We start from the raw sequence: 15,407 nt of genomic DNA, 5'->3' as shown, positions 1-15,407 counted from the left end.
CAGGGACCGTGAGAAGACAGACATTTAGTTAAGCGGTATTGTTTACTTATGCCAGTATAGTTACCTGGCCTTAATAGTCAAAGTAAGAAATTTGCCGGGATCAAAGCATTGTGTTGACTTATCTGGTCTGTTCTGCCGAGTGGTCTTCACTTTGGCAGTTTTCACTGTACCTTTTTTTCACTGTTTCTTGTCCCATATACACTTTGCAAACTGCCAGAAGTAAAATACTTTTAATATTTAGAAGGAATATTACTTTGACTGGTTACTTTAATTTAATTTTTCCCCTCCTGCCTTTAGGTTTTCTGAGGACAAAAATCTGTAAAGCAAGAAATAAAATTGGTGTGGTTTTATGATGTAAGACAACTGACTCCTCCTCTGGGCCGGCTGTGGGAGACAGTTGCTGAGAGTGGGGCGAAGCTCCTGGAACAAGGGGCACAGACTGGGGTTGTCAATACAGCATTGCTTCAGCGGAATAAGGTCCTCTGTCACGTGAGCGTGGTAGTTGGATAAGGTCCCGTAGCGGTAGTAGTTGCCTGCCAGGGGTGAAACAGACTCAAGTCCCCCGGATGCGATGTTATAGCAGCAGGACTGAAATTAATATTAATAATAGTCCATTTATCATGAGTATTGCTGCATGCACAATGCATGCTTGAAGTGCCCAAACAATCGAACTACTGTTACCCAGGCTGCCTGTTAGGTGTTAGAAGACTGTAGTTTCATGATTTTCATCAAAACGGATAACCATTATCTGCTGGGGGATCGGGGGCAATTTTGAACAAACTCATATGCTTAGGGTCAGACCACATGTACAGTGTTCCCAGAAATTATTGAGAAAATCTTTGTTTTTTTCTAATGATGCTAAGATTGGAAAAACGGCTTTCACTATGCACTAAGCTTACTAAATAAGGGAGACAACTCTTGAAGGCTTAGAAGGCAGCGCATTACGTCAAGAGTTATCTCCCATGTCTGAGCAGACGACTTCCTGTGTTGGCATGGCAGAATTTACAGCAAGAGAGAAAAGAAAGCTCATTCTAGATGATTTTGAAAGGGGTGAGGCTGATGCTAAAGTGTTAGCTTGTAGACATGGTATTCCTCTGTCTACAGTATACAGAACTTTGAAGAATATTCAAACAGGAACCGGGATAGAGCACAAAGCAGGGGCAGGTCGGCCTAGGAAATTCAGTGTTGTGGATCGCCGAAGACTTGGGCAGATTGTGAGTAGGGGCAAATTGAAAAGTGTTGAGAACATCAGAAATGAAATGATTAGCAGAGGAAGTCCTCGGGTATGCAATGAAACAGTTAGGCAGGAATTACAGAGACTTAATTGGGTGAAAAAACGTGGAATTCCCTTGCCGTTGATGAAAGATGCACAAAAGGAAAAACATTTAAACTGGTGTTCCGGGCTCATGAAAATCAAGATTGGGATAATGTTTTCTTTTCAGATCAAAGTTCTGTATGGCTTTTCCCTAATTGTATGAAAATTTGGACCAAAGATACTGTCAAACCTATCTACCAGCGACCAAAACATAGCCCGAAGTTTCACATGTGGGGTGGCATATCGGCTCGCGGAGTGACGCCATTGTGTGTTTTCACGGGAAACTTGACAAAAGAAAGATACGTTGACATTCTAAATGGTCACCTTCTTCCGACAGCACAAACATTGTATGAAGATGATTGGATTTTCCAGCATGATAATGACCCAAAACACACTGCGCGCTACACAAAACAGTGGTTGTCGGGCAAAAATGTTCAAGTTTTAGACTGGCCCAGTTACAGCCCAGACCTAAACCCAATTGAGAATGTGTGGGGAGTCATGAAGGACAGAATAAACCAAAAGGGACTGAGAAATATTGAAGATATGAAGGCCGAGGTGGTCCAATATTGGGATACCCTGTCACACGATTACCTACAAACTTTGATGGGTAGTGTGCCTAGGCGTATTCAGGCATGCATTGCTGAGCGAGGAGGTCTAACAAAGTACTAAAACAAGACTGAGACTGTAAAAGGATGATGTTTTAACATGTTTATGTAAGTAAAACGCCAGAAGTTAATAAATGTAATGAGTTACATGACGCAACATGATTCTCAATAATTTCTGGGAATACTATATATCACATATCCTTTGTTGTGGGGCAGGTCCCAGAAGACTTATATAATTAGAAACTGCTAAACAAGGTCACCCATCAAAAGACTCTCCTTGTCCAATGGTGCTTAACTTAACCTCACTTGTGACCTGGCCTGCTACCATGTGAAAACATGCATGACGAGAGATGGGTTTCTTTGTTTGTTGTTTCACACCACACTCAGCAATATTCCATCTGTATGGCTGTGTTCTGTAAATAACTGAACCTGAACCCGGCAATCCAGGGATGAACTGCATGAACACTGATCTTTGTAACTGGGACATGACAGTCAGCAAGTCTGAATACCAAATCCCGCTAGGCGCCTTTCACACGAGCATGGGATGCTGATGACAATTTCTAATACAAAATGGGCCTCATCCAACTAGAATTGCTTGTGGAATGCATTATCAGAGGAGGACTAGACTTTGGACCATAATGGCGCACCTTTTCTATGAAGATTATGCTTGAACTAATCACAAAAACAATTCCAAACTCTCATACTTAAAAACACAATCACGTTAGAAATTCATACCTTGCTGTCTTCATTCAGGCCATCTTTAATGAGTTCAGCACAATACAAAGTTTCGCTTTTTGTAATTGTGAAGTATATCCCCATGGTCAGCATGTGATCCAGGGTACAAGGACAGGAGGGCAAAGCTGCAGCTCGCTGAACAAACGTTGACTTCAGGGGGTAGTTTCTGATGTACCATTCCCGGCACTGTCGAGCTGATGGGTCTATTTCGGCAACCGTTCCAGTATTGAATATCCAAATGCCATTCTGGCCTACAGTAGAAGAGCAGTATCTTGTAATAAAAATCCCCTTCCACACAGAAATATTCAGAAAAGCTCTCAGATAAAAAAATCAATGAAGAGCAAAAATAGGCTTATTATTTTTTCAGTTTGTGAAGGTATGAACGTGACAAAACACCTTTGTAAATGCTTGTTGTTGACTAAGTGTGCAAATTTGTTTTTTTGTGTTTGTAACTTCAGTGTATTTTTGTCCTTAGTAAACAACAAAAAACAGAAAAAACAATTAATACTCAGTGACTAATACTTATAGGGTGTATGTGAACAAAAATGCAAAAACATTTCCTAGGTCTGCACTCAGCTGTGACATAAAATCTTGCAGTTTATCCCAAATCACGATTACCATACTGTACTTCTGGAATCAAAAAAACATTCTTCTTTTGAAATCAACATACTACTTGTGGAATGAAAAGAACTGGGTGACTTCTCTTGACTTAACCAAATTATGGCCCACCTACAATTTCCCCCAAATTGTGCATAACATTTTACGTTGGATTCAGTCCTTCTAGTTGTAAATGCACATTGGGAATGCCGAGTAAATTCTTGCCCCTTCCATTTGAATGGGGCAGTGGGTAAGCCTGGTAGTTATGTTATTCGCTTGTCACACCCAAACCAGGTTTGATGCCCCACATGTGAGGCCCATTTCTGAAGTCCCCCACCATGATATTGCTGGAATACTGCTAAAAATGGCTTAAAACTAAACTCACAAACCTGTGTTTCCTGGCACCATGTCCATCTGAGTCGGTTGTGAAGCAAGTGACCCCACAGTCCGGGAGTAGGCGTTCAGAGGGTTGACTCCTGTTGTGGGCTGAAACCCCAGTACTGACAGCTGCCTCTCTGCATTTACCCACTGCATGTCTCCATAGAAGATCTGCCAGTAGGATTCCACGCCATCAGTACTTAGCACCGCCTGGAACGTGTTCCTCTGTAAATACAACCTATTGTGTTAGTGTAGTTAGAATGAGCGCGACGGGTTTTATGCTGTATACAGTAATATTCCAGCCATATCACAGCAGGAGACACCAGAAATGGGCTTCACACATTGTGCCCATGTGGAGATTCCAACCCTGGTCTTCGATGTGACAAGCCAATGCCTTTAAACCACCATGTACCCATATGGAGATTCCAACCCTGATCTTCGATGTGACAAGCCAATGCCTTTAAACCACCATGTACCCATGTGGAGATTCCAACCCTGGTCTTCGATGTGACAAGTCAGTGCCTTTAAACCTCCATTGTACCCATGTGGAGATTCCAACCCTGGTCTTCGATGTGACAAGTCAGTGCCTTTAAACCACCATGTACCCATGTGGAGATTCCTACCCTGGTCTTCGATGTGACAAACCAATGCCTTTAAACCACCATTGTACCCATGTGGAAAACTGAACCTGGGTCATGGGCGTGATGCCTTCACCATTAGGCTACCTCACCACCTCTAGTCTAATTAGAAACTTGAATTAATGAGGCCAGACCAAATTTTATCTCTTGTTTGACAGTGACGCCTAACAAACATTCAAAATACTTAGGCTGTGGAGGGACTGAAGAGGGATGATGTTGAAGAAAAGGCACCCTTTATTCAAATTGGTAGGGTGGGTATTGCTGAAATTTATCTACTTTAAAGGGATGAATACACAATGACACTAAGAAGGCAATCAGAGGTCACATGTTATATAGTGACACTACAATAAGGGGTATGGGGTGAACAACATTGTGTAAATGGGAATGAGGCATGGAAATATTACCAAGAAGAGGTGTGTGTGTGTGTGTATGTGTGTGCGCGTGCGTGCGCGCGTGTGGCAAATATGATAAAGTCATGAAAACATGGTCCCAGCAAAAACACACCATAATAGAGTAAGTGATCAGTCCACTAGTAAATTCTTCACTTGACACCAAAATGCATGTTTTTCCAAAATTAACATTTTACCCCATAACAAATAGCAAACCAATTAAATATTCTTTGCAGATTCGTTTTTTTAATTGCTGTTGTTTGTTTTGTTTCTTCTATCAAGCGAGTTTATTACTGCAAAATTACCTTCATTTTCTCATTGCAACATTCAACAGGTCTGTACTCACTTCTGGATTGGGCATGGTCTGGCTTGTAGAATCAAAGTCTGGGAGGCCGTGCCAGGTAACGACTGCAGCCCATGATGCCACATAATCTGAGTTGGCAGTGTGTGTCCGCACCTCGGCTGTTGCCCGTTCCAGGATAGGTATAGCTGACAACAAGTACATATGTGCTCACAACAACATCAAAATGCATTCTACTTCTCTCATAAAGTAATAATTATTTGGACTTTTTCAGGGATTGTCAGCTTTCCAACAGAATTATAATATATGCTTTAAAAATTAATTGGAACATGAAAAGTTAGTTACAAAAGGTATGATTCTTTATGGATAAAAACTTTTTTATCATATTTGGATGCAACATTTCGGTACAGATTCTTATACCGTTCTCAGTTAAGACTGAAGTATTACAGCAGAGAACAGACTTATATTCATACACTGGGATTAAGTGAGACAACATGAAAGTATGTATCAAGGGGAACAACAACCACCACCACCATGGATATTGGTAATAATACAGTAATAATAGGTGGAAGCCAACTGTTGAGGAGGCGGAACAAAATATACTTAGCAGTGGTGGTGTTCAGATGATCGAAAATAATCAATTGAAAGAAGGATTGAAAATAATCCAGATTGTCAAAAACATATTTTGATTAATCTTAACTTTGTATAACACATTTGAATGAAGCATACTAACCATTAAACTTGATGAATAGTCATGAAAAAACATGTGCTCAACAGCCTAAAGCTATGTGCATTGTATTCATAGTTTGGTATTTGTTATGGATAAATTAGCAATGATTGATAGCTGGAGCGCGGTGTTCACTTGTTTTTTTTTCAGTTGACTAAAGGCGAATGGGATGAGGTATCCTTGGTCTCTGTTGATTGGGGGTTTGAACTGATTCTGTCAATTTTCTTTTGGTGAAGTCCTGGAGCTTTTTTGAAAATATATCAAGATTATTCTGCTTGATGTTGTGATTAGGACAGTTATGGCATCAGATAGCCGATTTACTGTCTGACTTTTAAATCCGATCAAATAGCCTAAAGTATCATGTCTTTTCTTAGCATTCATCAACTTCTGACATGACAATCAAGTTGAATATTAAAAGTTTTAAAAAATATACAAAGTATGAGGGAGAAATGCTTTAACAACCATACAACCAGTGTGTCAGTTAATTCACATCTGTCAAGGGAAATGTCAAAAGTGATCCATGTCTCATTTCTTTATCACATGAGGTGAAATGATTGGTTTGGTTGATTTATTGTTTAACACCACACTCAACAGAATTCCAGCTGTATAGTAGCAGTCTGTAAATAATAGAGCCTAGACCAGACAATCCAGTGATCAGCATCATGAGCACTTATCTATTCAATTAGGAACCAATGACATGTATCAACCAGTTCAGTGATCCTGACAACCCAATCCCATTAGTCAAATCTTACGCCAAGCATGGGACACTGAAGACCAATTCTTGCCAGCATCTCCACATGTACATGCCCTTGGAATGGAACTAACCACACCAAATTGTAGCATCACTGCCATGACCTCTATATCAGTTCAAAAGAACAATATCCTAAAAGTACGAAGCATGCGACATATCTATTTGTGAAGTTAAAAATGTTTCCTGAATATTTAATTAATATCATAAAAGACATACACTCAGCTTTTCCAAGAGGGTATGTCTGGTAGAAGACGTTGGCAGAACTTCCAGTGTTCCGAAGATCCCCGTCAGCACAGTAGACACACAGTATGGGTGATATAGCATTCATGATGTCCGTTAATGTGTTGGGGTTGTAGGGTGCACCAAAACTCACACCGCCATTGTCTCCAACCTAAATATAAGATGAAGATGGCTGAATTTGGAAAACACTACGAGTGAGAGGAAGAGAGGGAGAGTGAGTGAGCATGGTTTTACATTGCTTTTAGCAATATTCCAGCAATATCATAAGGGGGACACCAGAAATGGGCTTCACATTTTGTATCATTGTGGGGAATTGAACCCAGGTCTTTGTTATGATAATACCAAATGCTTAAACCAATAGGCTAGCCCATTCCCACTGACACAGTAATATTATGTATTTCCATCAATTCAATATTTAATGCATTTTAGATTAAAATAGATCTAAATAAAACATTTAATAAATAAACCTATATGTTGTCAAACAAATCAAACATGATTCTATGATGTGTCAGGGCAGTGGGGTAGCTGGGTGGTTAAAGCATTTGCTCATCATGCCGAAGGCCCAGGTTTCATTCCACACATGAGTACAATGTGTGAAGCCCATGTCTAGAATGCCTTGCTGTGATATTGCTGAAATATTGCTGAAAGCAGCGTTAAACCAAAGTCACTCACTCAAAGAACCTTCACAACTTACAGCCATGGTTGTCTGGGCAACTGTTCCAAGTGGAAATCCTGTTTCAATCGGGAGGAGGTTGGAGACAACGTCAAATGAGGTTGGCAGGAGTTTAGGAAGTTTGTCATCACACATGGAAAACCCCCACGGGAACAACTCTGAGGAGGAAACAAAAAATAGTTACACAGTGTATCTAACCAGTCATACTAACTTGCGTTCAAACACACAAGATCTACTGGTCATCCCATCCTACAAACTGAACTCCTTTCGCTACCAGTCATTCTCGTACTCTGCACCTGTGCTTTGAAACTCTCCCTTGTGCCATTAAAAACTCAAACACAACTGACATTTTCAAGTTCAGACTTAAAACTCACTTTTTCACAGCATACTACTAATTATTTCAGCTGGTAAATACTCCATTGTAAATATTCTGTAGCGCTTTGAGCATGCCTTAGGGTGTGGAGCAGGCGCATTATAAGTATGCACTTATTATTATCATTGTTATTATTATTATCTACTCTTAGTGCCAACTGAAAACTGTTGTAGAGTCCACTCTTAGAGAGATAAACTCTTGTCATGATAAAAGTATTGGAGTGTGTATGTATTGTGAGCATTTTCATTACTCTGTGTTTGTTCTTAAACACCACACTAAGTCATATTCTAGCAATAAGGAAGTGGTCTGTAAACAATTAAAACAGAACCACACAATTAAGTGACAGATGTCAAGAACAACATCAACAACTGTAAAAATATCTTTGAACATCCTGGTTAGAGTAAGTCTTCAGTAACCGATGCTTGTTGTAAGAGGTGACTAACAGGACCATGTGGACAGGTTTGCGGACACATCCCACTCGTGTAGACTGATACTCATTATGTTGATCACTGGTCTGTCTGATCCAGACTCAATTATTCATAGACCAGCACCATATAACTGGAATACTGCTGAGCACAGTGTAAGATTTAACTCATTCAACAACTATAATCAACCAAGTTAACCACCTCTTAATTCAAGTAGGGTATGCAGAAGACCAAATATAACCTGAATCTTCATCTGGTCTAACTATTTAGTTATTGACATTATTGAAAGATTTGTGTTGTATAAATATTAACTATACATAAACATGTGACTCAGTCTGAGGCAGTTGTAGTACATTAGTACTGCCCTTGCCTAAACATACATACATATATATGACAACAAATGGTACGGATTTACCTGGAGTTACATATATACACACATATAGAGAGAGACTACTTACGACACATCAGGTCCCTGTTAAAAGTATGAAATCCATAAGTCCCATGTCTTTTTTTTTGTCAGTCTAAGTAACCTTAGTCTCAGTGTATTTCGTTACACTCCACCACTGAGTCTAACAATAACAGGTAATCTTTGAGCGATTTAATTCACATCTGTCAAGGGAAATGTCAAAAGTGATCTAATAGAGCCTAGACCAGACAATCCAGTGATTAAAATAGATTTAACCAATCAGACAACGGCTACTATTTAGGGATCGGAGGGACTTTCAAAATATTCAGACCTCTCCACAAACAAATCTGCATATAACACAGTTATTTGACCTGCAGTATATATGCTTTGGGGTGTATGTTGACATAGTTACCATTAGCTAATATTTCCGCAAGATGACATCCTTGAATATTGCCAAAAACACCATTTTCATCGACTGTTTACTCACCGTTGTCATGGTTGTTCGTAAGCCGTGTGCATCCCTGGAGGCGAGCGTACGCTAAATACCATTCGGAATCGTTCGGGTATGAACCTTTTCGAGACAAAAAGTTCAAAAAGTAGGAGCAAATGTGCACTTTCATGATTTGGTAAGCTGTGTTCTGATTGGTCAATCCCAGAGGTTACCTGACGCGAGTTCCCATAAGGTTTTGTTAGACTCAGTGGTGGAGTGTAACGGAAGTACTGACACTTCAGTTTACTTTGACTGATTTTTTTGTCTTCCATGTGCGAACATACCTGAGCTTGCAGCTGTTGAAACTGAAATAACAAAAGTCCATTTTCAATTTGTTAACACCAGGCAATTCGTTTTCTTGTATCATTGATCTCCTGACCTGATTTTTCCAATTTTATAAACAAATGATGATTTCTATGTTAGCAATGCCCTTAATTATTTATCTCAAATTAAACAACAGATTTACAATACTATGTTTAGCTTCTAGTTTGTTATTATGGATCTTGCTGTTGTCTGGTTCTGGGATGTACTCCAATACTCACAGGGCCTGCAAAAGAAACATATATGGCAGTTCTAGTTGAATCACATATATTAACAAAGCCAACATATATTAAATGGATCACAGATATTCAAAAAAGAAGCAATGTTATTACCAGTTAGGTCACAGATATTACAGGAACAGAGTCATGTTGCTATTGGCTGGTCACAGTCATCATGTGATTTTGTAGGAAAACTGCCCAAAACAAGTGATTTTGTGTGTAATGCTTTTAGCATTATTCCAGCAATATCATGGCTGGGGAGACCAGAAATGGGCCTCACATACTTTACCATCTGGGTGTACCAAAAAGCTAATGCTTGAACCTCAAAGCTACCCCACTGCCCATCTGCCAAATGCAACTCAACCAGGCACTCTGTTAGCACTAGGTTTTAAACAAGGAGGATTTATTTACTAAATGACATATGCATGTTTTGCATTGTTCACCAATGGATATAACTAAATGCCTGATGTGTGATGTAATGACATACCCACAACTGTAGAGTCCATTCACTCCCAGAGCACAGGGCCGAGTTGCTGGACACAAGAAACATGTGGCAGGTCCTAGAGGCAAAAACAACAAATTAAAACAAATGGGAACAAATTAAAACTTCGTGGATCACAAATTGGATTTTCAACACTATTAACCTGTCAGAGAAGTCAGTCGATATCTTGTAGTGAGTGAGAGAGTGAGTTAAGTTTTACGCCACACTCAGCAATATTCCAGCTATATGGCAACAGTCTCTGAACAATCGAGTCTGGACCAGACAATTCAGTGATCAACAGCATGAGCATCGATCGGCACAACTGGGAACCGATGACATGTGTCAACCAAGTCAGCAAGGCTGACCACCTGATTCCATTGGTCGACTCTTACGACAAGCATAGTGGTCCTTTATGGCAAGCATGGGTTGCTGAAGGCAGTAAAGTTGGTCAGCCAGATTGTAAGGACATCAGATACGTGAAGATTTGGGTATGATTTTATCTTCAGTAACCCATGATCGTATGCCACTTGTGTAAATCAATGCTTATGCTGTTGATCACTGGATTGTTGGTTTAGACTCAATTATTTATAGACCACCGCCATACAGCTGGAATACTGCAGTGTAAGACTAAGCTCACTCACTCACTCATTCATTCGAAGGATATCATCATGCCACGTTTCACACAATATCATCTACGATGTCACCTCTGATGTTATCACATAGACATCATTTCAAGAAAGTAAATCTCTGTACTGACGGAATGATCACTTTGTGACACATGACAAATGGATTTTACTTGATTCCCATCCAGACCTTGACCATAATGGTAGTCTTGAACCAGAACATGTAATCCCAAATATAACTGTCAGTGTAGTTCCTATTCATAAGTCTGTTATGTCAAGAAATAAATTGTCCTGGATTGACAGTTTATAATAATTCGTAAAGGCTCACTCTCTGTTCCTGCAGCGTTGAAGACGGTAGGGTCAGTAGTGATGGGTGCTGATGCTGGTCCTGACGGTGCCAACATCCCCTCCTTTAACACATACTTCGTCAGTGCATAGGCCACCAGCACCCGGTCATCTCGATCAATGAACTGGACATTGTGGGTCACCTGCACCTTGCCTCCATTGTTCCTGCAGTGAGAGGGGTGGTTGGGTAGCTTAATGGTTATAGCATTGTTCCTCAGGCTGAAGACCCGGGTTCGTGTCCGCACATGGGTACAGCATGTGCAGCTCATTTCTGGTGTGGCCCACCTTGATATTGATGAAACTTTGCTAAAACCGGCATCAAAATATACACACTCATTCCTGAAATGAGAGGGGTGGTTGGGTTTTGGGTAAACTGTTTGTCATATTTACATTTTGAATGGTGTCAAAATATTTATTTCGAAATAACATGAATTTTATATAATTGTTTAACGAAACAATTAATAAAATTAATTAATAAAACCTTAAGTCACTTTTGAAATTTGGAGATTAACTACCTCGACCTATGGGCAGGAAATGATAAAGGATTCATTTGCTTGAGTTCCAAACTGTTCCCATGAAACCATTTTATTCAATGAAATGAAACTAAACAACTTTGTCTTTACAAATATTAGTATCAGTGCAATAAACATTATCTTGACCAAGTCATCACATCAGCAATATGTACATAAATATTAATTTGACATTTCCCAATGCCCTTTGGGGAATATGTGGCTAAATATTGTTATTTAAACAAGTTTAAATTTAAACAAGTTTAAATAAATTCAAGAAACGAAAACAGGTTAGTGTTATGTAAGCAGTGATGCAGATAAAGACACAAACCAACAATTTTAATAATGGTGAATTTGGGTTTCAAGCTCATTAAAATTGGATTCTGGCTTGACAAAGGAACACTAATGAGAAAATTGCAGCCACTTTGTTACATGATAGGACTAACCCTACCAGTCTAAGTGTCTCTACAAGACATATATCTTACGTTATAGCTGTTGTTAGGCCCAGGAATGCCAAATCAGCTTGAATATACTTTTGCACCAGCTGAAATTGAAGTGAAACACTTGAATATATAAACAATGCAATCAGAGTGACTATTCAATGATTCAGTCTGTATAGTGTTAGAATATAAAAGTGGCATAAACTTAATATTGACACAGTAATTGAGAGACAGAAATCAAGGTCTTTGACCAGTGTCCAGACTGGGCCTGTGATTCAGTGGATTGAAATATCCTTAAGTAAATTGTACTTTAATATGCTGAAACTAATATTTCATTTATATTACAGTGTATGATGCATCATCTTTAAGTGGGCAAATAGAGTCAAATGATGCTTCCAACTTTGGTAAATCAACAAACATTCATGTGGAGCTGACAAAGGAACAATGAATAATGCTGAGGTGTTACTGAAATCAGCGTCTGTTTGTCCTGGTCAGCAAGACTACAGCATAAAGCACATGCCCCCCGAGGCCAATTGGTCAGGAAGCCAGTGCCAAGACCAATCAAGATTATTGTGTCAGGTTACTGAAAATCAATTGGGCTTTTGTTTCATATGTATTGTAATTTGCCAGTGTATATTGTAATGATAATTTTCTGATGCTAGTAAGTGGGTAACCGATTGAAGCGCTCATAAAATATGAATGCCATGTAATTGAGAGTACTGAACAGAAGGATCTCTCTACTCATGTCAACTGGCCACCAGAGCACAATCCATCAACAAAATCATACATTGGCTGTTAAAGTACAGACAAATATTTGAAACTGTACAGGAAAAAATGAGACAATATTTATGTTTTCTATGGAGAACTGGAGCATCCTTGAGCAAATTATTTCTTTCTTTCGGACAAAACACTGGTAAAATACTTGTCAGTGCAGCTATTGTTCAAGGAAAACAATATGATCTTGTCATGAGTAAATTTACAGTTGACGAAATTATTGCTCAATGAAAACAGTTATATTAGCTTGTCATATGCTGGAAAATAAAAGGAATAATATTTGTTGATGAACTTGTGCAGTACTTAGCAGAAATTACTGCAGCTATTTGCAGCTGGACAGTTCTTTGCAAATATAGCCTTGTGAACGATATTTTCTCTTCGCTTGAGTTGTTCATCTAGCAAGAATCTAGGGCAACATCTGAGTTAAAACGTGCCTTCATAAGTATGAATACAAGCTTACCGCTACTTCTGCTGCAGACTTGAGGGCAGAGTAGTCAGCTAGGGGGTCAAATGGTAGGTCCAGGGTCACCGTTGCCATGACTAATAAAATGGGTAAGGATAACATACTGCATCAGAAAATCATGTCAATATGATCATCAGTCATGTCCATATGATCATCAGAGTCATGTCAATATGATCATCAGAAAGTCATGTCAATATGATCATCTGAAAGTGACTTGATGAAACGATCATCAGAGTGACACGTTAATATGATCATCAGACAAATGATAACATGATCATCAGAGTCATGTCAGTATGATCATCAGAGTGACATGTTAATATGATCATCAGACAAATGACAATATGATCATCAGTCATGTCAATACGATCATCGAAGACATGACAATATTATCATCAGTGAGTAACATGTTGATGTGATCATCAAACTAATTACAATATGATCATAATTAAGAGTGACATGTCAACATGATCATTAGACTGTCATGTCAGTATGTTACAAGATAGTCACGTAAACATGATATCAGAGCGTCATGTCAATAAGATTACTAATGTGTAGTTAATATGACCATCAATGAGTAACATGTTAATATGATCATCAGACTATTGACAATATGATCATCAGATTGACAAGTCAATATGACCTTCAGTCATGACAATATGATCATCATATTGACATGTCATAAGATTATACATCTGAGAGTTACACATTAAAATGATCATTCATCAGAGAGTGACATGACAATATGATCATTAGACAGTCATATCAATATGACCACCAGGGAGTGAGATATTGATTGATCACCAGAGACTAATGACATGATCATCAGAGTGACATGACAATATGTTCATCTGAGTGACATGTTAAAATGATCATTCATCAGACACTGACATGACAATATGTTCATCTGAGTGACATGTTAAAATGATCATTCATCAGACAGTGACATGACAATATGCTCATTAGACAGACATGTCAATGTGATGATCAAACTAATGACATGATCATCAGAGTGACATGAAAATATGATCATCAGACAGACATGTTAATATGATCATCAGTCATGACAATATGATAATCAGTGGCATGTTAATATGATCATTCACCAGAGAGTGTTATGGCAATATGATTATTAGATTGTCATATCAGCATGATCATTCATGAGTAACATGTAAATATGATCACCAGAGATTGACAGCATGATCATCACATTGACATGTCAAATCTGATCATCAGTTATATTTCAGTATGACCACTAGCAAGTCATGACAATATGATCATCAGCCATGACAATGATCATCAGTGTCATGACAATACGATCATCGGAGTGACATGTTACTTTGTTCATCATGAAATAATGTTTCATTCGGGTTTCTGTGATATACCCCAGTGTAGACATGTCTTATCTACAAGACCTCATCGCCGGTTGCGGACATACAGAGCTGACATATTTATTTGCTGTTGAAAAATCAGTTTGCAAAAGGTTTATGACTGGCACATATAACAATCTGTTGAAAAAAATTATCTGATATAAGCATTCTTTGCTGTTTGCGCAAGACTTGTAAGTGCTGCTGCACCGGAAATAGAATGACGTCATTCCCTTACAACATTTTTCTAAAAAAAATCAATGGTGAGACAGACATAAAGAATAATAAGACACTATTCTCAACACGATATAGAGTTAACGCCACATGAAGTTGAAACAAACCTATATTAGCAGGCGTCCCAGATCCTTCGTCAGGGTCCACGACGACTTGTCTCTTCTCTCTGGAGAGACCCTCTCGACCAATAGGAATCAGCAAATCATCTTCCAAGATGAATTCGTTTAGCTTTCTCGTCATTGGACGAACATTACGCTCAGTAGTTGGCGCGATTTTTGAAGTATTCAACTTTGGACGCCCTCTCGTGTTCTTTCGTGGTGCTGACACTCGTATCAAGAAGTCTTGTTCCAATAACTCGTCAACAGATTCAGTTTCGACATACACACCTGAAAATCAAAAGATAATTTGACAAAATTGTTGAGGATGAATAGATGGTCTTTCCAATACAACCTTTTACGACTTACGTGATGTCCCCATCAAACAAAAAAGAAATTAGTTAAACAATAGTAAAAATTCACATGGACTGAGGTGGACTGGGAGGGGAATGTTGTGCTATCCAAATCTTCTGATAGAAAGCAGACAGCATGTGAAT

At 38.9% G+C, this 15,407-nt stretch overlaps 1 protein-coding gene across 1 annotated transcript in view; it reads right to left on the bottom strand.

Annotated features, from left to right (window-relative positions):
* LOC137298659 (uncharacterized) overlaps positions 1-15,407 on the bottom strand; it is a 119,214-nt gene that overhangs the window by 24,450 nt on the left and 79,357 nt on the right. The window contains exons 43-53 of the mRNA XM_067830942.1: positions 14,923-15,201; positions 13,215-13,294; positions 12,026-12,084; positions 11,015-11,196; positions 9,328-9,348; positions 7,371-7,507; positions 6,653-6,827; positions 5,004-5,146; positions 3,642-3,855; positions 2,656-2,906; positions 369-588 (exon numbers count right to left, since the gene is read on the bottom strand). Of these exons, the coding sequence (XP_067687043.1) occupies positions 369-588; positions 2,656-2,906; positions 3,642-3,855; positions 5,004-5,146; positions 6,653-6,827; positions 7,371-7,507; positions 9,328-9,348; positions 11,015-11,196; positions 12,026-12,084; positions 13,215-13,294; positions 14,923-15,201 (1,761 nt within the window). The remainder of the gene's footprint in view (positions 1-368; positions 589-2,655; positions 2,907-3,641; positions 3,856-5,003; positions 5,147-6,652; positions 6,828-7,370; positions 7,508-9,327; positions 9,349-11,014; positions 11,197-12,025; positions 12,085-13,214; positions 13,295-14,922; positions 15,202-15,407) is intronic.

Source organism: Haliotis asinina, chromosome 10, assembly GCF_037392515.1.
Source record: "Haliotis asinina isolate JCU_RB_2024 chromosome 10, JCU_Hal_asi_v2, whole genome shotgun sequence".
In the NCBI taxonomy this organism is placed as follows: Eukaryota; Metazoa; Mollusca; class Gastropoda; order Lepetellida; family Haliotidae; genus Haliotis; species Haliotis asinina.
The sequence above is the reverse complement of the archived record's forward strand: the minus strand, read 5'-3'. Positions and strand labels throughout refer to the sequence as shown.